The sequence below is a fragment of the Mustela nivalis genome (genome assembly GCF_964662115.1).
Source record: "Mustela nivalis genome assembly, chromosome: 8".
Lineage (NCBI taxonomy): Eukaryota > Metazoa > Chordata > Mammalia > Carnivora > Mustelidae > Mustela > Mustela nivalis.
Window position 1 is genome coordinate 78,170,916 of NC_139027.1, and position 24,361 is coordinate 78,195,276.

Genomic DNA, 24,361 nt, shown 5'->3' on the forward strand with positions numbered 1-24,361 from the left:
ATCAGGAAGGGGGAGGAAAAGTGAGGGGGAGAAAAAGTAGCTCTGAGAAGAGCTCCTTTGGGCTGCTGCCTACAACCAGCTCTCTCCTCTCTACCCAGGCACCTTGACTGTGATTCCTCGTCTATGGCTCCCCTCTAATATCTCCCCCACCTGATTCTGCTCATCCCTGGCACAAATAAATTACTAGCAAATTACCTCAAGGATGTTTAGATCCCAAACATGGGAGGCTGGATGGATACCTACTTATTCTGCTTCTGGGCTTCCAAAAGGCCTCTTGAAAATATGTTGTCCACTGACCTGCCCTAAAGCCTATAATCTCACCATCAGCAGAACATTTCTTGGATAAGGATGTGCTTATGTTCCATTACAAAGCCTCATCAGGAAGGCTAACATTCTGGATACTAATTTCTAGACTCTCCTAGGGCATGAATTGATCACACGGAGGAGGGATCTCCACTTCATCCTTGGCATGTCCACCAGTAGGGTTCAGACATAATCTGCACACGTACCATAAACTAGTGGGGCAGACCCCAGACGGTCCAGGTCATAGGCTGGCTCCAGTGATATGCACTGTGTGTGTTCACCATTGCTTTTCTTTTGGGGGAGCTCTGTATTCCCTTATCTTGGTCCATGAAGTTCAAAGGGGCAGATTTCCAGTCAAGAGTGGACCCAAGACCCAGACCAGCCACTCAGAGCATTCCGTCTCCTGGTCTGAATGATTAGTTTCTGTGTGGGCACGTGACCTAAGCCTGACCAATGAGTCTTAAACCTGGGACTTCTGCTAGAGCTCCTGGAAGATAAGCTCTGAGCAAGTGGACTGTATATCCACCGTGGCTGGTGGCCATCTTGTTCCCCTAGGGGAAAGGCTGCTTGAGAGAAAAGCCTACAAAGAGAAAAGCAGAGCCAAGAAGAGATAAGACACTGACAGGGAGATACAGGTGGGAAGGAGATGGAAAGAGAAGTGAGTCCTTTTTGGCCCCAGGATCTACTGGAAATAAGAGACATCCCTAAAGCTTTTCAGTTGCTGTTAACGTCGATTTGAATTGGGTATCTGTCACTTGGAGCCAAGTGTTCTGAGTCACACCAGGGCTTTCCCATTTGGCGAAAGAAAAAAGGATTAAATGAGTTGGAACCTGGGACTGGCAAGCGTTAATGATGTATCATGGCGTCTGCTCCCAACCTGTCTGTGGAGAAAGATGTGGAGATGGACCTAAACCTGGGAGTTGGGGAGACACGGCAAGAGGTAGAGTTCTCACGTGCACAACCTCAGCAGGAAAGGGAGTCATCTCTCCACTTCCTGAGGGAAAACAGCCCTGTTCTAGCACCACGAGGGGTTGGGGCATCTCGTCCAGAGTTGCTCTTAGCACTGTGGATATTTTGAGCCAGATAGGGAGTGGGGGGTAGGGGGTTGTCCTGGGCGATGTAGGATATTTAACAGCATCACTGGCCTCTACCCGCTAGATGCCAGTAACAGGCTCCCTGTTTTAGTTGTGACAATAATAAATGTCTCCAGACATGGCCGAATATCCGCTGGGGGTCAAAATTGCCCCCAGTTGAGAACCACTGCTCTAGGGTTAACCTGGTCCCATCATGTCCAGTGTGATTAACGTCTACAGACTGAAGGCATGACAGGAAGCCAGAGAATGAGAGAGGTGGGAGAGATGATGGTGGGCTGGAGGAGCCTGGTTCTTAAAGAAGGTGGCATCTGAACAAGGCCACAAAGGATGGGTAGAATTTGGCTAATCTAGCTCGAAGGACAACGCTCCAGGGAGAAGAAACTATTCAAAGGCAGGGGTGTGCCCCATTTGGTCATGCAGGTATGCGTGCCCAAGTGCCCAGCTGAGGAGCGAGTGGGAGCTGAGATACAGCCCACCTTCCCATGGCCAAGCCACAACCCTGGGCACTGGGCTGTGTCAATCCAGAGGAAGGGGAACCTTTGTCTTAGTACAAAGGTTTCTCGTGTGTCCCCCACCTCATGGGCTCATGGTACCATATCTGTCCAGAGGGGGCCTTCCTCTACTGACACACACGTGCCACAGAGGTCAGCCAAGGCCCCACAAACGAGCACACCCTGGGACAGGAAGGAAAGGCAAGCCAGCCAAGTAGCCACACTCTGTCAGCGGCTCTAGCTTTCTCCGGCCCTGGTTGGCCCCATGGCATTCTCTCCACTCTGACTGTTCTGTGGGGAACCCCCACCCCCACCCGCTGCTGGCCTGCAGAGGCCCTGCACAGAAGAATGAGAAGGAAGTTCTTTCAAGAGCTCAAAAAAGGCTGAACGAAAAGGAGAAGGCAAGCTCTGAGAGAAGAGCCTGGTCTGGAGATGGACCGCAGCCAATGTGCATGGGCTCAGATCACTGCTGCTGCTACCCCTCCACAGAAAGACCATGCGGACAGGCTGCCACTCCTCAGGGAGGACCCTCCACCAGAGCCCTGCCCCTTCCTGCAAAGAGACTTTCAGAACCTCTCCGTTCTCCCTTGCCCCACTGTTTCCCTTCCTTGGCTCATCATTCATTCAGCCGTGGGCTAGTACAAACCAGGGTGCAGGAGATCTTGGGGATACTGGAGGATCATCACAGGGCATGATTTGGGTGAGGGTCATTTTAAGAGCCTCACAGGACGAGCCCTCAACTTCCACCTGGGCTCTCCCCTGTAAGCTTTGAGTTCACAGAGGTCCGAGGTCACGGTCCAGGGTTGCTGCTGGTTCCCCTCCTACTTCCCATTTCACAGTCTACCACCTCCCAAGGGAAAGGCACACCCCTCACCCATCCCAAACCTTACCATGGTGCATTGACTTGAGGGGGAAAAATGTATGGTGCAATGAAACTACCATCTAAATCCTTATATCTGTGTAGAGGAAAGGAATGACTGCTGACTGGGCAAATTCACGAGCTTCCGGTTCTCTGCTTTCATTTAAGCGAAGGGTCTCTTCTTTTGTCAGCAGACAGATTTTTAATGACCCACCCATAGGATCCTAGGCATGTAACTCAAACGAAATTTATAAAATCGACTGACAAACTCCTTATATTCCTTTGTACTTAAGTGAAAAGGCTTCTGAGCTCAGCTCTTGCATCTATTAAAACACACACACACACACATACCCACACACACACATGAACAAATTAATGCTGGCCTGACCTCATCTAGCAGTAACATTCATTTATTGATATAGGAACTAACTGGGGCAGGAAAATATCTTCATCTCATTAAGAAATGTATTTCCAATTAAGCTTTATTTTTTGCTTTCTTAGTATCTATTAAAATTCCTAATAGCATTTGTTTTGATTAATTGTATACTAGTTGTCATGGTACAAATCCAGACAAAATATTCTCTAACAGAATCTGTGGTCACAGGAAATTTTAAAAAAGTAATTCATTTTATATACATAGCTTTTGGAGGGAAGTATGATAAGGTGATATATAAAACTCAGTCATAAAAATAGGTGAGGATGAATTTCTGTAGGAAAAGTAGAATGAAAATATAAAACTGGAGGGGAAAAAAGAAAGATGACATTGTTCCTACTGTTACAAACTTCACGTTTTTTTTTTTTTTTTTAAGATGGCAGTGGGTATCAATTGTTATAGTACTTCATTCTGAAACAGTTTTATTTTTCAATATTTACACACACTGGAGAGCACACCCTATGTCACTATACTATGAAAAAAAATGGAATGTTTGCTCCTACAAATGTGCAAGAGGGGTACCTAGATTTCCACCATTCTTCTCGGAGTCTGCAATAAAAATTTTAGACATCCCCCCCCCCACACACACACCCACAAACAAGGGCCCCCAAGTCTGGCTCTTGCGTGTAAGGAACCTACGTAGAATAAATGCGAAACCAACCAAACTTTGAGTATGTTCCTACATCTTGGGAGACTTGAGGGCATTCTCCACGTTGCGCGGCTCTCCCCCGCCCTGGGTTGGTGGGAAATGGGCCAAGGAGCTCTCCCTCCATCCAATCAATACTCTCCACTCCAGATACCCTGTCAGGTCCCGTGAGCCCTGGTTTGCCCTTGCTGCCTCCGCCGCAGGGTTCCTCCCCGAGCCCCGGGCGCCAGCGCCACCCCGGCCCTCACGCCCACTCTGGCTGGGCAGCCTTTACGCGCATGCACACACACAACCCTCTCCCGACACCCCGACCCCCAGCCCCCGCGCGCGGTTTCATACAGGTCGGTCCTCACTCCCAGCGCGGGCCGGGAGTTCTCTCAATTGGGTCTCCAGTAAGATAGGGATAGTAAGCCAGATGAGATGTGTACAGCGCCTGGCGCCGAGCCTGGCCTGCAGCCAGAACCCGGCACCCTATAGCATTCCACAAATGCTAGCTAAACCTGCGATGAAGTTTGGGCTTCCTAGCGTCCCCATTCTCGGCGCCCAGGGAACCAAGGAGCATTCCCAAATTCCCACAGCTCCTTTAGGTAACCCGCCACGTAGGGGCGATGACGACGCCCTCCGCCTCCTGCCACCGCTGGTCGCTCAGGGCGGGGGCGAGGAACCGGGAGCTGGGAGCTATGAGGTCATGCTCAGGTCACGTGACCGTCACCGCATCTGTCACTCTGGTACACTCACTAAGACAGTCCGGGAGTGTGACTTTCAAACCGGTTTTCTCTCCCTCCTCCCTGTCGAGCCCGCCGACCCCTTTCACACCAAGGGACCGTGTCAAAAGTCTAAGACCCTGAAGGGTATGGCTTCACAGGCTATGATTTAAGGGCTGGGGAAGAAAGGAAGGAAGGAGTGGGAAAAAAGAATCCGAGACTGAAAACCATGCTTAAGCCCCGTTCTTTAAAATTTTTTCTGCCAAAGCAATTTGGCATAGCTATTAAAGAGTCATTTAAAAATTGTCATACTCTTAACCCATTCATTCCAGTTCTAGGATGCCTGCCTATGGAAATAATCCCAACTGGGGCAAAGGTGTAGGTGCACAAAAACCACCGCCTTGTTATAGAAACTAAACAATATATATGATGAACTAGAATAGAGTAGGGTATAAAAGAGCAATAATCAGGTGTTTGAAATGGTGATTTTCAAGATTTTGTCACGGCATGGAAGATGCATGGGAAAAAAATAACCGTAGGAAATATTTGTTGAGTACTTACTATGTGCCAGGTGTTCTGCCAAAAAGTTTATATAGGTTGATTCTTACACCCATAGGAGACAAATTCTATTTTTATCCTCCTTCTAAAAGCTGTGGCCTGGAGGAGGAACTTGCCTAAGATTGACTAGCAAATAAAGCATGAAAATTGAGGCATCTAGTTTATCCAAAGGGCTTAACCGACAAGCGGCAGGAACAGGATTTAAACTCAGGGACTCTGAACCCAGCCTCCTGCCTCTAGCCTCTTAACTCCCATGCTCTTAACTACCTGCCACAGTGGAAAGGAATCAGGACACAGCTCTGTGCATGTACCAATAGGCCAGTAATGTGTATGCATACCCCCCACCACAATATATGCACAAAAAAATAATGGAAGGACAGACTCTACAGTTTCACAATGGCATCTCTCAGTGGAACAATTACCTGTGATTTAAATTTGCTTTATACTACTCTGGGTCTTTAAATTTTTCAACAATGTGTGTGTATTAATGTAATAAGTAAATGAAATGCTTTATACAGATTGATTCCATTAAAAAGCCATGTGCTAACTGCAGCACAGTTTATCAGAATAAAAACTTGAGAATAACTTAAATGTCAATTACTGTCTGAATTGTTAAAATAAATTATAAAACATATTAGGTGCAATGATTTATAGGCATTGAAAATGAAATTTATAAAGACTAAGCAGTTCCGGGGCGCCTGGGTGGCTCAGTGGGTTAAGCCGCTGCCTTCGGCTCAGGTCATGATCTCAGAGTCCTGGGATCGAGTCCCGCATCGGGCTCTCTGCTCAGCAGAGAGCCTGCTTCCCTCTCTCTCTGCCTGCCTCTCCATCTACTTGTGATTTCTCTCTGTCAAATAAATAAATAAAATCTTTAAAAAAAAAAAAAGACTAAGCAGTTCCATATGAGGAGTAAAATGGCAGGTGTATCATGCAAAGTTATTTGAATACCACTGTGAAATATGGAAAAAAAGAAGGTAACTATATCAGGATGGTAAAATTATATATGAAAATTTTTAAGCACTATAATTTCTTCCTATTTCTTGTGTAATAAAAATTTTTCACTGAGTGAAGGGTCAGTCATTAGAATTCGCATGGACACGTGGGCATCTCTTTTGCCTTTCTGTTTTATTTCAGTTCATTGCCAAAACACCCCTATGAAAATAGGCATTTTCTCTCCCACTTTACTTATTGGAAAATTAAGGCATAGAAAAAGGTGAGTTACTTTGCTAGTAACCTAGCCAATGAATAGCAACCCTGGTAACAGAACCCAGGCCTTCAATTTCCTACCCCAGGGCTCTGGCCTATAAACAACACAGATTCCCTTATGGAAGGACTGCACAGAGAGAACAGAAACCACTATTATTAAGACCCCAAACTGAGACTCAATTCCCTTTCCAGGAAAACAAGCCCTATCTCCAAATACAGGAAACAAACCAAAGGGTTAGAAGTCCAAGTCCAAGGATTCCAGAGCCCAGTGGGCAAAGCTTCCAGAAGGCAGGAGTCAGGAAGGCAGGGTTTGAATGGTCTAGAAAGAAGGACATGCTGTAAAGAGCAAAGAGACAATCAGGAGATTGGGTAAGTATGGTAACAGCACAAAGTGCTAAGAAGTGGGGCTAAGCCCAGGGTTCGTGGTCCCATGGCAGGAAAGCATCCCTGATAAGGAGAAAGGGAGGCAGGAGTTTGGCTAGGCCTACTTGTGCCAATAGTCCATTTAAGTTCTGGCTACTGAAGATGAAGATGACCTTAATGGAACTTTCTGGAAGGAAAAGGGATGTCATTGGCCCAGAATACTACAGGGGCTTTTCAGGAAAAAAATAAAAATAAAAAGTCTTGCCTAGAGAGAGACCTGTCCAGCTGTCTGAGCTGACTGATGACCGGGTACTTGCTTCCCTATTTCTGTGGAGTCTGCGCAGTTTCTTTGGAACAAAGAAGGGGAGGGGCAAATGCTGTCCTGGGGACCTAATGGAAAAGCAGATACATTTTACACAGTAAAATGAGTTCGTGCCCCACTTCTGCCACTCCTGGTGCTGCCTGTGGGCTCTTCCACTGCAAACCCAGTACCCCTTTTGTGAAGAGGCAGCCGAGGAGACTCCACGCTCCCCATGGCCTAGGAAAGGCCCCAGGAAGGCGTTAAGACTGAGAACCACATTAGCTGGAAAGTGGCCAGCAAGAAGGTTCCGCGGCACACTGTAAGACTGAAGCATAGAGCACTTCAAAAACTAATGAAAGCCTATGGTGAACGACAGCGTTTGTCAATGAGGCCGATCAGATTCTGAATTGACAGGCAGCCAATAAATGAAACAGACGAGCCTGCACTGTTGGATTGGATACAGAGGCTGAAGATACATTGGCTGTGTCCCAGCAACAGACGGGAGGTGTTTAGCGGCTAAAAAGGGAACCTGCTGCTTTACTCCAGAACTCTGAGTCACCAGGCCAAGATATTCACAGTGAAAAGCTGTGATTTGGGTCCATCACATCCTGACTCCTACAGTACAGCTTTCTCTAGCCTTCCATTCCCCTCCCCATTCCTTTACTATACATCAAGTATGTATGTACACAAGCATATTGTGTGTGTGTTTGTTTTTAAACTAAATGGCCAGTGGTATGTTTTGATCATCAGCAAACGGAGATGAATTAAGGAAAAATACTGATTCTATGAAAATAGCCCCCTTTTCTATTAGTGGCATGCTCCCTCAGCTCTTACCTTTCTAGCCTGGTAAGTTAGCTTGTTCTTATTATTGGACAAAGAAAGAACAACATGGAAATTTTACATACTTTCTTCACCTGGAGAATATAATGTTTTTCATTTATCATTGTACAACCAAGGACAATTTTATGATTTTATAAATTATAATTTTTAAATGATATTTTCAATGTCACTGTTAGCTGTGGGGCAACCTGTCTTTAAGTAGGGACAAATTATTATTTTTTTTAAAGATTTCATTTATTTATTTGACAGACGGAGATCACAAGTAGGCAGAGAGGCAGGCAGAGAGAGAGGGGGGAAGCAGGCTCCCCGCTGAGCAGAGAGCCCGATTCAATGCAGGGCTTGATCCCAACCCTGGGAGAGGCTTTAACCCACTGAGCCACCCAGGCACCCCTGGACAAGTTATTCTAAAAGAAATAAATCCTAAGTAGTTTCAAGTTAAGACTCTTGATGTTTAAATAAACTTGTTTAAAAAAAAAAATGAGGTCCTGTGCTTTTTTTTTTTTTTTTTTTTTTAGATTTTATTTAATTATTTGACAGAGAGAGATCACAAGCAGGCAGAGAGGCAGGCAGAGAGAGATGAAGGGAAGCAGACCCCCTGCTGAGCAGAGAGCCCCATGCGGGACTTGATCCCAGGGCCCCGGGATCATGACCTGAGTGGAAGGCAGTGGCTTAACCCACTGAGCCACCCAGGCGCCCCGGTCCTGTGCTTTTTGTGTTGCAAGCCCTGAATGACCTCCCATTGTACTTAGAATAAATCCAAACTCCTCAAATGCCACCCATGAGATCCAGTATGATCAGACATTGACCCTTTTCTCTCTCCTTCACTCACTTAGTAAAGTCCCACTGGCCTCCTCTCTACTTCTCAAAGCAGGAGAGCTTTTTTCTGCCTGGTGCCTTATACTTGTGGCTCCCTCTGCACAGCATTTCCTTTCCTTCTGCTCACCCTTCCTCTCTGATGTAAGCAGGCCTGGCTCCTTCTCATGCTTTAGGTGAGAGTCCAAAACTCTTGACTTCTTTATGGCACTTAGATCACCTGGAAATCACCAGTTGTCTGCTCATTTGGTGTCCCTTCCCAAACCCTGACCCCTCCCACTTGCGGCTCTCCCAGCCACATTAGAATGTTCTAGAATGCTCCTTTGTGAAAGCTGGGGCAGTAACTGTAAGGGCTGCAGTGCCTGGCAGAGCGCCTGACATCTGGTAACCATCCAGTAAATATCTGTGGAATAAATGAATGAATAAGAGGTCTGCTGATTTGAATTTGACCAAAAGAAAACTCAAGACTCAAATTCCAAATGAGGAAAGACAAGAATCTTCAAATATTCCCTGTGGCTCCCGCTTTTCCAGTTGGGTGCCAGTGCATCTTGCTTCTACTTTTTCTTCTCTCTCCTCCCTCTCTGCCTGCTCCTTGCTTCCATACAAGTTCATTAACAACTGCTCTGTGCCAGTTCTGGGCTAGGTGCTTTGCGATGGACCCACCTTCCCCCCACCCCCACTCTGATCCCCAGCGTAACCCTCAGACCCCCATTCTTTCCCTGGGCCCCCTCAAGTTACATGCTTTGTGCAGTCACCCACTGGTACCTCTTCTCTGTGGGCCTTCACTGTGACTGAGCCCTAGCGTCAGAACACCCCAGGGAGGAGAAAGGAGGCATTCTCCAAAGATGCAGCTCTGGCCTTTGCTGACATGTTTGTCCCAGCAGAAGTCAGATTTCTGGAATGTCTATACAGCAAGTTTTTCATAAAATGAATAACAACAATCCTATCTTTTCAGGTGTTTTCTTTGCAGTCCCAGGAGTCTTATTAGCTGATTAAGACCCTGGCCTGCTCCTTGCTTCCCTGAGCTTCAGATGCCAAATGTGCATCTGGCTTTCTTGATCCCTTCCCTTCTATAAGCACCAGGACATGAATCCATGAGTCAAACATCACCCTCTATGGGCTTATCTCCCAGTGACAGACGAATGGGCTCAGTTCCATAATTCCAGGCTATGTGGGAGGGTGTGGTGAGCTGGGCCAAGGGTCTGTCAGGAGGGTCTCTGGAAGCTGGGGTCCCTCTTGCTGTGTCTGTAGGGAGAAGGGCAGTAAGTAGCCCACTGCCCAGGGAAAAGGATGCTGCCCTGCAGAAAACATTATCAGGTGAGCTGTGGGATTGTCCAGAAGCATGTGGGGTGCTCTGACATCGAGGATCTATCATGCTTCAGAATCGAGTTTAGGGAGGTCGGGGCAGGAGGTGGGACTCAATCCTTTCCCAGTGCTATCAGTACCGGCATGATTTCAGAGATGAGGTAATAGACAGGGAGCCTACAAGGAAGGACACAGAGGAGTACAGAGGAAGGGGCAAAAGCTTGAGCATTTCCCAGGGGAGCTCAGCAAAGGGCTGCACTTGCTCCCCAGAGGTGTGGAGAGTTGTGGTTGGCCCAGAATAGATCTGCTGACCCACTTCCGGGGTCCTGGGACCCTAGAAACCAAGAGGAAGCCCTGCAGCACTTTGTAATCTGCTGGTCTACTTTCCCTGCCTCCTCTGAGGTTCCAGCAAATGCTCAGACATGCCCTCCATTTCTGCCTCTTCGGGCAACTCAGGATTGGAAAATGTAGGCTCTCCTTTCACCAAGTGACCCCTGGCAACAGGATTCCTGGGTTCCTGGGGCAGAGGTTTCAGTGAAGGGCACCGCCTGGCTCTGGTGGGTGTTCAGATTCCCCTAGCCCTCCCCCCAGCAGGGAAGGCGGGATTGTGCAGAAGCAGCCTCCCCCCATAGCACCACAGCTGCAAACAGCTTCCCTTGCACCTCAGGAGGAAGTGTTAAGGAGGAGAGTGGTAGGGAAGGGTTGTACCTGCCTGCGGTTGTAACAGTTTGCTCCTTTTGGCTCTCAGGGGCCCAAGGAGCTTATAGGAGGTACACGCCTACGTGAGGGTAGGACAGTTAATGCTAATAAAGATGTGTGTACTTTTGGTTTGGGGTTTAGGGTGTTTTTTGTTTTTTGTTTTTAAGATTTTGTTTCATTTAAAAAATAATCAGTATTCAATGTAGGGCTTGAACTCACAACCCTGAGATTGAGAGTCATAGGCTCCGCTGACCAAGCCAGCCAAGCACCTGTTTGTACCAGTCAACTGACCGGAAATGCCCCGTGCAAGCCCTTTTAAAGCAAAGACCCCTGCAAGAGTGCAGCTGTTGGGAAGGTGACAAGCAGCCTGCCCCACAGGTCAGGGCTGGTGCTGAAGGATAAGGTTTGCATCTCCCATGGCTGAGGCCACTAAGGAGGACCCAGGCCCTCCACAGCCCCCACATTTGCACCCAGGTTCAAATCAAAGCCCCTTTCATTCGTTTCCCAGGGAAGGAAGAAAAGTAGTAAACCCACAGATTCCTAGTGAGGTGGCGGGGAGAGGGTGCGTGGTGGACACAGTCCTGCTTGACCCCAGACTCCTCCCACCTTGCAGGATTTTCTTGTCAAACACCATCCCTGGATTACAGTCCTGGGATTCCCTTCCCTTGGCCCCCATCTCACATACTTGGCTCTTGCTATGGCATCTAAGGGTCAAAGAGAAGAGAGACTCTGGAGGCCTCCATCTAGAAACCAGAGGCAGGCTGGGAAAAAGGTTCGCAACGGTAGATGTCTGCTCAGAACACACTACGTGGTCACGCCCAAGGTCAGCACTAAAATAACAGGGCAGCAGGAAATGCAAGTAGGAAGAATCGAAACACTGTCCCTGCCCGCAAGAAGCAAGTTGTCTAAAAACAGGCCGAGTAGAAAAAGCAGCTGACAGTAAATAAAGGTGGGGCATGAGAAGTCATCACCGTCTGTAGAGGCCTTGCAGCCAGGGACTGTGGGAGGGCAGGCTTCCTTAGTCACCAGCTTTTGTTTTGCTGAGGGGACATTATGATGGAGGAGACTGGAGCCCAGGCGTTGAGAGGCTAAGGGGTAAAAGTCTGAGGAGAAAGAGAAAGTATCCAGCAGCCCTGGGTGAGAGAAAAGTTCGGAGAAACAGAGATGTTTAAATGGAACTTAAGGGAGGGGCGCCTGGGTGGCTCATTGGGCCAAGTATCTGCCTTTGGCTCAGGTCATGATCCTAGGACCCTGGCATCAGAGCCTCCCATTGTCTGGCTTCCTGCTGGGGGGGAGGCCGGCTTCTCCCACTTCCTCTCCTCTCCCTCCGATTTTCTGCTCCCTCTCTCAAATAAATAAGATCTCAAAAAAACAAATAAAATAAATGGGGCCAAGGGTAATTGGGCCCCACAGGCACTCTGTAGAGCTCTCCTCAACTTCCTGTCAAACTGTCATGAAATCTCCGTCAGTTGTTTTGGAGGTGAATTAATGTCAGGGGCCCCAATGATGACCTTAAGGCAGCTCAGAAGGCCAGCACTGGGGCAAGTCAAGGGGGTTCAGATACTCCTGGATTAGGCAGAAAGTGGGGTCTGGGTTCCCAGGAAGGGAGGCGGCTGAGGACTCAGGTAGCTGCGAAGGGAATGGTTTGCTGGGCCTGGAATGAGAGAGAGGGGAAGAGAAGGGGGAAGGCTCTGAGGGGAAGAACACTCTTATAAGGAAAAACTGTAAGATGAAGCAAAACTGACAGAAAGCCTCACGCCTGGATGAGGGAAAGGATTTCCTGGGGGACAGGGAAGGGGAGGAGGGTAAGACAGAAGTCACTCCTCCTCATCTCTTCCAGCCTGTGCATCAAGGAATTTGACCTATTTCACAAAAGGGCTGCATTGATTATCATCTCTCACTGGGATTCTCAACAGGGCTCCTGCCTCCAGTCTCTCCACCCCTCCAATGTGTTTTCCACACACAGTGACACTAGCATAATCTTTTAAAAGTCCATCTCTCATGGTTCCACTCCTGTTTAAAGTCCTTCAATGAACCCTCATCACCCACCCAGCAGAATTAGCCTAATTCAGGAGCAAGGCCCACTGCATCTCATAGTCAGGTTCTGTCCATCTTTCGAATCTCATCCGTTGTCCCATCCCCCTGCATCCCTCATACTCCATCACACTGAACTATCTGTAGTTCCTCTAACACTACTTGCTTTTTCACACCTCAGGACCTTTGCATATGCTTCCCCCCTTCCTTTGCTTGAAGTGCTTTCTTTGGCTCAACTGCCAGCACCCCAGAAGCCTTCTGTGATCTTCTCTCCCTACACCATATTCTCATATTACCTCTTACATAGCTCTAGGTGAGCGTGAGACCTTGTATCATTACCGTGACCCTTATCTGTTGATGTGTCAATAACTAAATGACAGGACCCCATTGTATCCTTTGCAGCCCAGCAGCTAGCAAAGGGTCTAGCTCATTGCTGGCATTCAGAAAATGTTCAGTAAATGACTGAACTCACAAGTCAAAAAAACCTACCTAGTAGATACCCTCTGGAGAGACAGTCTAGCTGTCTAGCTGACAAAGACCCCCTTTTCTCTAAGAAGTGCCCCCAAGATGTTAGCTGGACCAAAGGGGAGGACATCTAATCCGAGCTGGGCTACATGGATTCCTTCTCAGGAAAGTAGAATCATAAGAGAAGTTTGTTTTTGGAACTATACCATGTAAACTTTAGAATGTAAACTTTCTGAGGTATGTATATCCTACTGTTGAAACTGTGCAGTAGAGAAAGTCACTCTTAAAAGAAAAATGAAACAGCCTGATAGAGGATTTTGGATGGCTTTCTGATTCCCAGGTCTAGCCCTCTCCTGAGACCATAAGAGTTTCCTATTCCCAGGCTTTGTGAGACCCTGATTTCTAATACCTGCCCCCTACTTCGTGTTTGGACTTCACAGCATTCTATCCCTGACCATGTAAGCCAGACTTTGTCCTTGACAGAGTGGCTTGGGGTTTCTTTTCTTCAAAAAACCTTTATTTTAATATATATATATTTATATTTATATTTAATATATAAATTAAACAGGCATAGATTATGTTTATCAACATAAACTTACAGAACTAGCAACCTAATTTACAGGCCCAATGCAAAAGGAAAATGTAAGAATCCTTTGTTCAAGAAGTATAGGGAGAGTCCTAAAAGATAAAATTTTTTTCTTTCTTCTGGGGTCTCTCTTTTGACTTAAGGTATTTATTTGCTCTTTAATGGATAAGTAAATAAAAATTAGAATTTTCAACCATTAACATGAATTTTATCATTTTTCTTTATATAGTGCAATACCTATATGGAGAATCACCAAAATTATGCAACCTGTATTTCTTGGCTTCTCCTGGAAGATGTTTCAAACTGGCCAAAGAAATGAGCCTAAGTCCCCCTAAGCACTGAGCTGTCTGATGGACTGGGATACTTTCCGGGGCAAGTACAGACCTTCATAAAGTCCTAAAGTTCCCAACCTGAGTCTCAGGCCCAGCAAGCTTGACAACTGCTGGGTCCTCCTTCCCACCAGCCCCTAGATTTATGTGCTATGCCCCCGCTGGGGTTAAGGGTCAAGCCAAACAGCTTCCATTCCAGTAGACCACACCCATAGCAGACAAGGGAGTCCCAGGTAAACCTCCACACCAGGATGTGCTCAGTATGGAGCGGGCAAGAGACCCAACCTCACCAGGTCACTTGCTGAATGTGCCGCAGAGCTGCCATCCTGGGGCAGAGATGGCCACCACTATGTTCAGCACTGTGACTCGGCAGAGCCTGCGCACATCCCTGAGCCTCCCTGCAGGCACACCCAGCCCTCACCAAAGGCAGAAGCAGCAATGTGGACCAGGTGAGAGGGGGAAAGTGGGTCTTGGGCACCAGCAAGCTGGGAAGTGAGTGGCCAGGAAGCCATCCCAGGGAGAAGGGTAGGCTTTGGTAGTTGGTACAGTGCATAAGCCAAGGCTCCAAGCCCCCAGCCCATGCTCCAAAGTCACTTACAAAACACAGTTTCAAAGATAAAACTAAGAATTTCAAGTCACTGGCTACAGAGCATTAAACCTCAAGGACTGGGCTATTTTGCACATAGAACCCTATGTGACTATTCCAGTCACGCCCACGAAGTTGGCCTTGTCCAAAAAAAGATCCCTAAACTTCACTAAATAAGTACAGAAAGCAGAAGCAAAAGAAATAAAACACACTTCAGATAATATTAAAGGATTTTAGAGTACTCAGACCCACAAATCATTAACATCATTCACATCTCAACCAAAGGACAAGCTAAAGAGCAAATTTTACTCTCTTCAACTGAGACTATTGAACTGACCAGAAGATTCAGTATGTATGGATAAACCAGAATTAGATTTCTAAGCATTTTCAGGTTTTATTCCAAAATATGCCTTTAGCTATTCCAAGGGTATTTCATGAAAGAAGACAGAATCCTATCAAAGCAACAAAGAGGAGGAAACCTGATTAGTTTCCTTTGCCCTAATAACATATGCTTTCAATGGCTTAGCAATTCAACCTGAGTTTCACTTGGCAGAGGCTTATATAAAAAACTTTCTGTTGGCATTGGCTCCAAACAAGGCCTCTCGTATTTCAGGCATCTTTTGTTGGGCCAAGAGATCCAGTCGACTTTCTAGGGTATTGGAAACCTTTATTCTCTGATTGCCACTGTAAACCTCCACACCTCCAGCTGTATTCATAGCCAGGTGCACCTCTTGATCAATTTGGACTTCCACACATTTTTGGGAGATGATCATATACTCGGGGATGGCTTTTTGCACCGCAGCCTCCACCAGGAGGATGTCCTGTGGCCTGCAGCGGACAATTACCACAGGCTCAAGCAGCCGGAGCAGACCCTGAAGCACTAGCTTATCCAGCAGCCCCTGGTAGATTTCTGGATCTGCCACAATCCTGCTGAGTCTCAGCTTTGCATCATTCAGCAACTCCGAGATGAGGTCATCTCGGGCTCTCAGGACTTTCAGCCTGGCCTGATTCCTCATGGTGGACATCTGGATCTTCTTCTGCTGTTCTATCTGCTTCTCCTTCTTCTCGTAATACTCCATAATCTTCAGTCGTTGGGTTTGCACAAGGTGTCCTTTCTCGATGTTGAACTCTTCCTCAGACTTGGCATCTATTTCTTCTGCCTTCTCATTGGCTTCCTGCTCAATGAAAGCCATCATGTGCTTAATCTGCTTCTGCACATCAACATCACTCAAGGCCATTGTTGCTTCTGGAAAGGGAAGAACAGGGGGAACTTGCAGGCCCTCTGGCTCCTTTGATTTAGGGCAGAGTTTCAGGAATAACTTCAGAATTCCACTTCTTTGGCTATGGAGTGCAGGAGAGAAGAAAGAAGAGAGTCAGAGTCTAAAAGTAAGGATCATGGTGAACATCTAGTCACTGCTCATTTCACAGATGAGGAAACTGAGGCCGAGAAAGGAAAAGCAACCTATCCCAGGCCATACCCTGTAAGGACAGAGACATGAACCTGGGTGCGCAGAGTTCTATCTCTACTATACTCACCACTTTTTCATCATTAAATAATAAAAAACTTAGGGCAGACTTAGTCCAGAAGTTTTTTTTTAGACAATGATGGCTTAAGACTCATATAGCAAACTGAAGGGATGAAATGCCAAATTAATACATAAATAGGTAGTATAGGCCCATTTTGGGCTGGCAAGGGCTAGGGAGAATGCTAAGAAATTCATGGTCAGACAGGATTCAATCCAGGAAAGCTGCCTGGAGGCAGAAGGGTTTCAAGATCCCTTAGATAATGCAGAGGCAGAACACTGGCAGACAGATGGTGGCACCTTGGAGAGAAGAGGGAGGTGGGAGGGGTTGAAGGTAGTCTTTTCATTGCAAGTGTTTTCCAACTCTATATGTACATCTGAATCACCCAGGGAAACTTTCAGAAAAACAGATTTCTAGGCTCCACTACAGACTACTGAATTAGAATCTCTGCAAGTAGGGTCTGAGAATCCAGATCTTAAAAAGCCTTCCTAGAGGGGAAAAAAAAAGGTCTTCCTGTGATGCTTAATGAGCTCAGGAAAATGATACATGAATAAAATAAGACTAACAGCAGCAGAGAGAGAAAATATTTTAAAAGAACCAAACAAATTTTGGAGCTAAAGAATATAACCGAATTGAGAAATTCACTGCAGAAGTTCAATGACAAACTTAATTTAGAGAAGAATGAGCCAGCAAATTCAAAGACAGCTCATCTGAAATTACCCAGGCAGAGACACACACTAAGGAAAAAAGAAGAAAAAGAAGAAAGTTAAGAAAGCCTAAGGGACACGTGGGAAAACATTAAGTGAATCAATATATGCAGTATGAGATTTCCAGTGACAGAAAGTATATTTGAAGAAATAATGGCCAAACACTCCTCCAAGTCTGACGAAGGAAATGGACATCCAGGTTCACAAATGAAAATACGAAAGAAATCAAGTCTTGTCACTAAAACCAGTCAACAAAATATAAAGTAAGGCAGCAAGAAAGGAAGAGGGGCAAAAAAGCTACAGGACATACATAAAACAATTACCAAAATGGCAATAGCATGTTCTTCCCTATAAATAATTACTTTAAATGTAAACTGATTAAACTCCATAGAGTATCTGAACAGATACACATTTTTTAAAAACGCAAATATATGCTGTCTACAAGATACTCACTTTAGATGATGCGCATAGGCTGAAAGTGAAAGAATGGAAAAAGATATTCTGCGCAAATGGTAACCAAAAGAGAGCAGGAGTGTCCATTCTTATGTCATACAAAACAGACTTTAAGCCAAAAACTGTCATAAGGAAAAAAAAAAAGACATATAATGATGAAGGGTCAATTCACCAGGAAGATATAATAATTATAAATATATATATACACCTAATATCAGAGCCCCCAAATATATGAAGCAAATGTCAGAACTGAAGGGAGTAATAGACATCAATGCAGTAATATTAGGAGGTTTTTTTTTTTTTAAAGATTTTATTTATTTATTTGTCAGAGAGAGAGAGAGAGCAAGAGCGAGCACAGGCAGAGTGGCAGACAGAGTCAGAGGGAGAAGCAGCCTCCCTGCGGAGCAAGGAGCCCGATGTGGGACTCAATCCCAGGACGCTGGGATCATGACCTGAGCTGAAGGCAGCTGCTTAACCAACTGAGCCACCCAGGCGTCCCAATATTAGGAGGTTTTAATATCCTATTTCAATAATGGATACAATATCCAGACAGAAGACCAACAAGGAAACAGAAGTGCTTGAACAAAAATAAAAACCAAATGGAACCATCAGACACATAGACAGACATACCCAGAACAGTCCATCCAACAGCAGCAGAATATACATTCTTCTCAAGCACATGGGAAACAATTTTCTAGCACAGGTCATGTAAGGTCATAAAACAAATTCTTAACAAATTTAAGAAGACTGAAATCATAGCAAGTATCTCTTCTGACCACAATGGAATGAAACTGGAAATCAATAGCAGAAGGAAAAACTGGAAAATTCACAAATATGTGGAAATTGAACAATACTCTCTTGTACAACCAATGGGTCAAAGAAGAAATCAAAAGAGAAATTAGAAAATATCTTGAGCCAAACAAAAATGAAAACACAACATAATCAGAACTTATGGTATGCAGGTAAAGCAGTACTAAGAGGGAAGTTTATAGCAGCCAATGCCTATATTTAAAAAAAGAAGAAAAATCTCAAACAATCTATCTCTACACCTCAAGGATCTAGAAAAAGAAGAACAAATCAGCCCAAAAATCAGAAAAATAAAATAAATAATAAAGATTCGTTCAGCGCTTGGGTGGCTTAGTCTTATGAGCATCTGACTCTTGATTTCAGCTTGGTTCATGATCTCAGGGTTGTGAGATTGAGCTCCAAGTCAGACTCCACACTGGGCATGGAACCTGCTTGGGATTCTCTCTTGCTCTCCCTCTACCCCTCTCCACTTGCTCTGAATGAATGAATAAATAAACAAACTAATAAATAAATAAATATTTTTAAAAATAAAGATTAAAGCAGAAATACATGAAACAAAAATGGAGAAAAATCATTAAAACTACAAGTTGATTTTTGAAAAGATAAAATTGGCAAACCTTCAGCTAGACTTAAAAAAAAAGATTCAAATAAAATCAGAAATGAAAAATGAGTATTACTGCAGCCACAAAAGTAAAAAAGGATTATAAAAGACTACAATAAACAGTTACATAATGATAAATTGAAAAACCCAGAAGAACTAAATTCCTAGAAACATACAACAAACCAGAAACTGAAAATCTGAACATACCTATAACAAGTAAGGAGATCAAATAAGTAATCAAATCTTCCCAATAAACAAAAGCCCAGGACCAGACGGCCCATTGGAGAATCTACCAAAAATTAAAATATTAATGCTAATCTTTCTCAAACTCTTCCAAAAAACTGAAGAATGGGAAACACTTTGGAAGTTATTTCATGAGGCTGGCATTACCCTGATATCAAAGCCAAAGACACTGCAAGAAAAGACCACAGGCCAATATTCCTAATGACTAATACTAACAAACCCAATTCAACAGCACATAGAATCATACACCTTAGCCAGTGGTGTTAATCCTTGTGACACAAAGATGGTTCAACATACAAAAATCTATCAGTGTGATACACCACAGTAACAGAATGAGGGATCAAATTACGTGATGATTTCAACAGATGCATAAAAGCAATTAACAAAATTCATCATCCTTTTATGATAAAAACACTCAAAAAATAGGAATAGAAGGAAATTACCTCCATATAGGACAGGCCATATATAAAAAGCCCAGAGCTAATGTACTTAACAGTGAAACACTGAAAGATCTGTCTTTCCTCTAAAATCAGGAACAAAATAATGATGCCCACTTTTGCCACTTTTATTCAACATATTTACTAGAAGTCTTAGCTATAGCATTTAGACAAGAAAGAAAGGAAAGTTTTCTAAATCAGAAAAAGAGGTAAAATTATCTCATACCTTATATCCCATATCTAGAAAACCTTAATGATTCTTAAAAAAAAAATTAAAAAGCCCAGCTGGAACTGATAAAAAAATTCATCAAGTTTGCAGGATATGAAATCAACACACAAAAATCAGTTGTGTTTCTGACTAACAATGAGTAATGCAAAAAGGAAATTAAGAAAACAGTCCTATTCAATATAATGCTAAGTAAAATAAGTCAGTTGGAGAAAGACAAATAACATATGATTTCACTCATATGTGGAAGTTAAGAAACAAGACAAGTGAGTAAACAAAAAAGAGACAAAAAAAAAACCAGACTCTTAAATACAGAGGACAAAGTGGTTGCTTTTAGAGAAGAGACTGGTGGGGGGATGAGTGAAATAAAGTGGATTAAGAGTAATGAGCACTGATGCACCCGGGTGGCTCAGGGGGTGAAGCCTCTGCCTTTGGCTCAGGTCATGATCTCAGCATCTTGGGATTGAGCCCCACATCGGGCTCTCTGCTCAGCAGGAAGCCTGCTTTCCCCTCTCTCTCTGCAACCCCACTTCTGGGTATTTATCCAGAAGAATTAAAATCAGGATCTTGAAGAGATGGGGCGCCTGGGTGGCTCAGTGGTTGAGGCCTCTGCCTTCAGCTCAGGTCATGATCCCAGGGTCCTGGAATCGAGCCCCGCATCGGGCTCTCTGCGGGGCAGAAAGCCTGCTTTCTCCTCTCTCTGCCTGCTTCTCTGCCTACTTGTGATCTCTGTCTGTCAAATAAATAAATAAAATCTTTAAAAAAAAATCAGGATCTTAAAGAGACATTAGCACTTTGATGTTTACTGTAAAAACTATTCACACCAGCCAAGATATGAAAACAACCTAACTGTGCTTCCATCACCAATGAATGGATATAAATTATGTGGTACATACACAGAATGGAGTATTATTCAACCTTTAAAAAAAAAAAAAAGAAAATCCTATGATATGTGGCAACATGGATGAATCTTAAGGATATTATGCTAAGTGAAATAAGTCAATCAGAGAAGGACAAATGCTGCATATGCTATTTGCATGAGGTATCTAAAGAAGTCAAAGTCAGAAGCAGAAAGCAGAATGGTGGTTGCCTGGGACTAGGGATGGGGGAAATGGACAATCACTGTTTAATGGGTATAGCGTTTCAGTCACGCAGATCTAGGGATCTGTCATGGTACAATGCAGATACAGTTAACAATACTGTACCATATACTTAAAAATTTGTTAAGTGGGTAGATTTCCTATTGTGTATATATATATATATATATATATATTTTTTTTTTTTTAAGCCACAATTAAAAAAGAAAAGAAAAGAAAAGAATGCCCAGAAAGTTGAATTACTCACCAAGTTTGGTGGTAAAACCAACCACCACTGGTGATAAAGACGAAGATTTGGTGTTTGAAATCTTGCAAACCGTCCCCTTGTTTCAGGATGTAATTTTTTAAAACACTGCACTTTTGTAAGCAGAGCACAATATTCTCTGCTTCTAAATAAGATAATTAAATGTTTTTTGGGTTTTTTTTAGTCTTCCAGGGTAACCCCCCCTTGGTCACCAGCTTTAGGAGCCACTGTGAATGAAAGCGTAGAGAGTAGGAGATTCGAAAAGCCTCAGGTGATGTTGTAGAGGGAAAAATGTACCCTACTTACCCAGTGTCCTGCCAAGGGTAAGCCTTCGCTCTGGCGCCAGGAGTCTGTGCACGGAATGTAGAACTTGGAACGCACACTGGAGCCTGGCACTGTTGCTTCCTTCTCTCTGCCGACGACCGACCGTCACCGTCTGACCAGGCAGCAACTCAAGTCCTGAGAGCCAGGCTGTCGCTGGGGAAGGCTGGCCAAGCCTGCCAAAAGGAGGCCTAGAGGGATTTCCTTGGCTCACGGACCAGGTTGGGGGCCACCCTTGCATCCTCAGAATCTCAATGCAGTTGGCACGAGGAGGCTTCAGCTCTGGGGTGGGCTTGCTTTCTCCAAGCCCTCAGAAACAGATCTGTGTGTGAACCTGGGCAGCCAGCTTGTGCATTGACTAATGAAAAATACGACTGTCACGTTGGCAGATCATGACCTTCCTTCCCTGTATGTGGGTCGCACGGGAAGCCAAATTCAAAGGCTGTTTCAGAAGAAACCAGCGCAAACAAAATTTGCCAGACGCTCTTTAAGAGTGCCGCACCCACCACAGGGGCCCCTGGACTCCCCTCTGGTCGGTCGGTGAGGAAGAACCTCCTTTCCCAGACCGGGCAGGGCTTCCATGGGCATCACCAGCTTGCACGGCATGGGTGCTGGAGTCAGATTTCTGGAATTCGGATCCTAGTTCTGCCTTGACCACTTCCATGACAGCTCACACCTCAAAGTGTCCGCGCTCTTCTCTCGTGGAAGTGCCAACGGCGTCCACGTGGGGGTATCTTCATGAGGATCAGATGGAAGGAGCCCGTGTTCAGCCTCACGCCAGCTGCAGTGTTCCTCTCCGCACCTGCTGGTGCTGGTTCTCATTCCTACTGCTCGTATTACCGGCTCTTCTCCGCTTCAGGCTTCAGCCCCATCACAGTCACTGTGTGTGTATAGAGTACTTACAACCGATCGGAGTTCCATTCCCAAAGGGACTGGAAACACACCCGAGTCTTGCCTCCCGATGTATGAAACTTTGTAGCCCCACGTGGAGCTTGGGAACCTCCCAGCCCTCTGTGGCCCCCTTCCCCACAGTCTCAGGTGACCAGCCACATCCTTGGCGATGGTGGGTAACGTCCCAAATCCCAGGACGCTTGGGCAGAGCAGGGGGTGAAGTCAGCTCACAGGCTGGCACGCAGGACTGTTCCATGAACCCGCTGTCCTAAGTTCCCGTCGCCTCCTGCACTCTGACTTCAAAACAGCTTGTCAAGGCAGGACCTGACCAAGTGGCTGCAATGTGTCTGGAAAGATAGAACCTCCAGTCTGTCTGGGATGGGGATTATGAGCCCACACGAGCCCGTGGCTTGAACAAAACAAACCAAGAAATGTGAAACGCACATTTCCGCTCTTGCTAAGGACACAGACCCCTCCATGCCCACGAGGCAGATGGACACTGGAATGGCGCCCGCCCTGCCCTCCCTCGGGGCTGGGGACAGCATCCAGGGCTCTCCATGCCAGTTCCATTCTCCCATCCAAGTACTAACCAGGCCCGACCCTGCTTAGCTTTCGAGATCAGATGAGATCGGGCGCGTTCAGGGTGGTATGGCTGTAGACGCCAGTTCCATTCTCGAGGACTATTCAGCACCAGCTCCATCCCACCTAGCAGCTTTTTTAGATCATGCTATTCTCCAGGCTAAAAAGCCCTTTTCTGCTTCTCTCCGCTTACCTGAATCCCACCAGTATCTTCAAGGCCCAGTTTGAGCCCCACCACTTCCTTGACCTCTGGGCTCCTCAGAATTATGACAGGATGGCCTATTTTCCAGATATAAGGCAGAGCTGGAGGCCGTGTCTTTTGTTGCTCCAATTACCTGGCTTCCTCGAGGAAATTCCTTGAGGACAGGGGGCTCCTTCTCCCGCAGGGGCTGTGTGGAAATAGGAACTGGTTAAACAAGGATGGATTGGATTAAGGGTGTGAGAGTAGAGCACGAGGCTGGAGGGGGAGGGGACTTCCTTCTTTTCTTTTCTTTTTTTTTTTTTTTGTCTTTTCTATGTGCAATATAACACACATTCAAAAAAGCATATCAAACGTAAATGTATGGCTTAAGGAATTACTACGAGGCAAATATCCTGTAGCCATCACCCAGGTCGCGCAATAGAAGCTTGCTAACACCCTGGAAATCCCTGCTCCTGACCTTGGGGAAGGGGACATTTTCAAAACCGCTGACTTGGTGTGCATGGGGCATAGGCGGGGTCCTTAAAGGAGGTGTGCGCTGGGAAAGCTCTCTTCTCTGGCCCTCACCTCTGTGGTCTGTGTATACCCTGCCAAGTGCAGCATCCCCAGGACCATGATAGAGGGGAAGAGGAGGCAGAAGGGTCTGGTGGGCAAAATGCGTTCGTCAGTCTGGAGCCGTGCGCACACTGTGGAGCAAGTGTTCTGCATTCCCGCTGGGGTCTGTACGCAAGTCTGAGGGCAGCCATGTCTGGGTGTGGGCTCCCTACCCTAGCCAAAGGAGAAGAAGCACTAAACATGGGCCTCCAGACCCGTGGAGATGACAGAGTGAGGGAAGGAAGGGGCTTTCCAGACCTTGGAGCACAGAGTAACTTGCAGAGCCCAGGAAGCGGGTGAGGAAATTTTAGAATAATGACTCCTTTGGGGGAATTTCAAATACTAAATATGTGGCAAGGGGCATCCCCCCTTTTTTTTCTTTTGACAAATAGGGGTTGAATACCTATTATGGACCAGACACTGGAGGTTGAGAGCAAGGCAGACACCAGCCCTATCTCCCAAGCCCAAGATGTAATGGGGAGGATGAAGGGATGAACAGGTCCTCACCTGCTGTGTTAGGAAGCAGCAGTTGCCAGAAAATTAGATGAATGAAGAGACGTAACCCCAAGCCCCCTTCCAAGCTCATCATGCACTCTTCTATGACATATCACCCTTTGGACAGGTAAACTGGGTAGCGGGTGGTTCCAGATATACCATCTGTGAGCACAGACACCTCACTCTGGAGGCACCTCACAGACACCTACCCCGGAAAAGGTAGCGAGTTGGTAGTATTCATGAAGGAGAATTTATCCAAATAGACAAGAATCCCTCAAGTCTGCCTGGACATCCGATTCTAAGCAACGCCTTCGAGTTTCCAGAGAGG

The 24,361-nt window shown here is 45.7% G+C and overlaps 1 protein-coding gene across 2 annotated transcripts; it reads right to left on the reverse strand.

The window, feature by feature from the left end:
- Positions 1 to 14,989: 14,989 nt before the first annotated feature.
- Positions 14,990 to 23,167, reverse strand: ATP6V1E2 (ATPase H+ transporting V1 subunit E2). 2 transcript variants are annotated; one of them, XM_082747015.1, is made up of 2 exons: positions 21,261 to 23,167; positions 14,990 to 15,956 (listed from the first exon to the last, which is right to left on the reverse strand). In XM_082747015.1, exon 2 carries the CDS (start codon positions 15,851 to 15,853, stop codon positions 15,173 to 15,175), a length of 681 nt encoding a protein of 226 aa, XP_082603141.1. In that variant the 5' UTR covers positions 15,854 to 15,956; positions 21,261 to 23,167; the 3' UTR covers positions 14,990 to 15,172. The 2 variants fall into 2 exon arrangements, with proteins under 2 accessions (XP_082603141.1, XP_082603142.1); XM_082747016.1 differs by having other exon boundaries at positions 21,252 to 21,629.
- Positions 23,168 to 24,361: the final 1,194 nt, after the last annotated feature.

Coding starts and splice junctions, on each gene's coding strand:
- ATP6V1E2 (XM_082747015.1), bottom strand. CDS start 15,853: ATGGCCTTGAGTGATGTTGATGTGCAGAAGCAGATTAAGCACATGATG.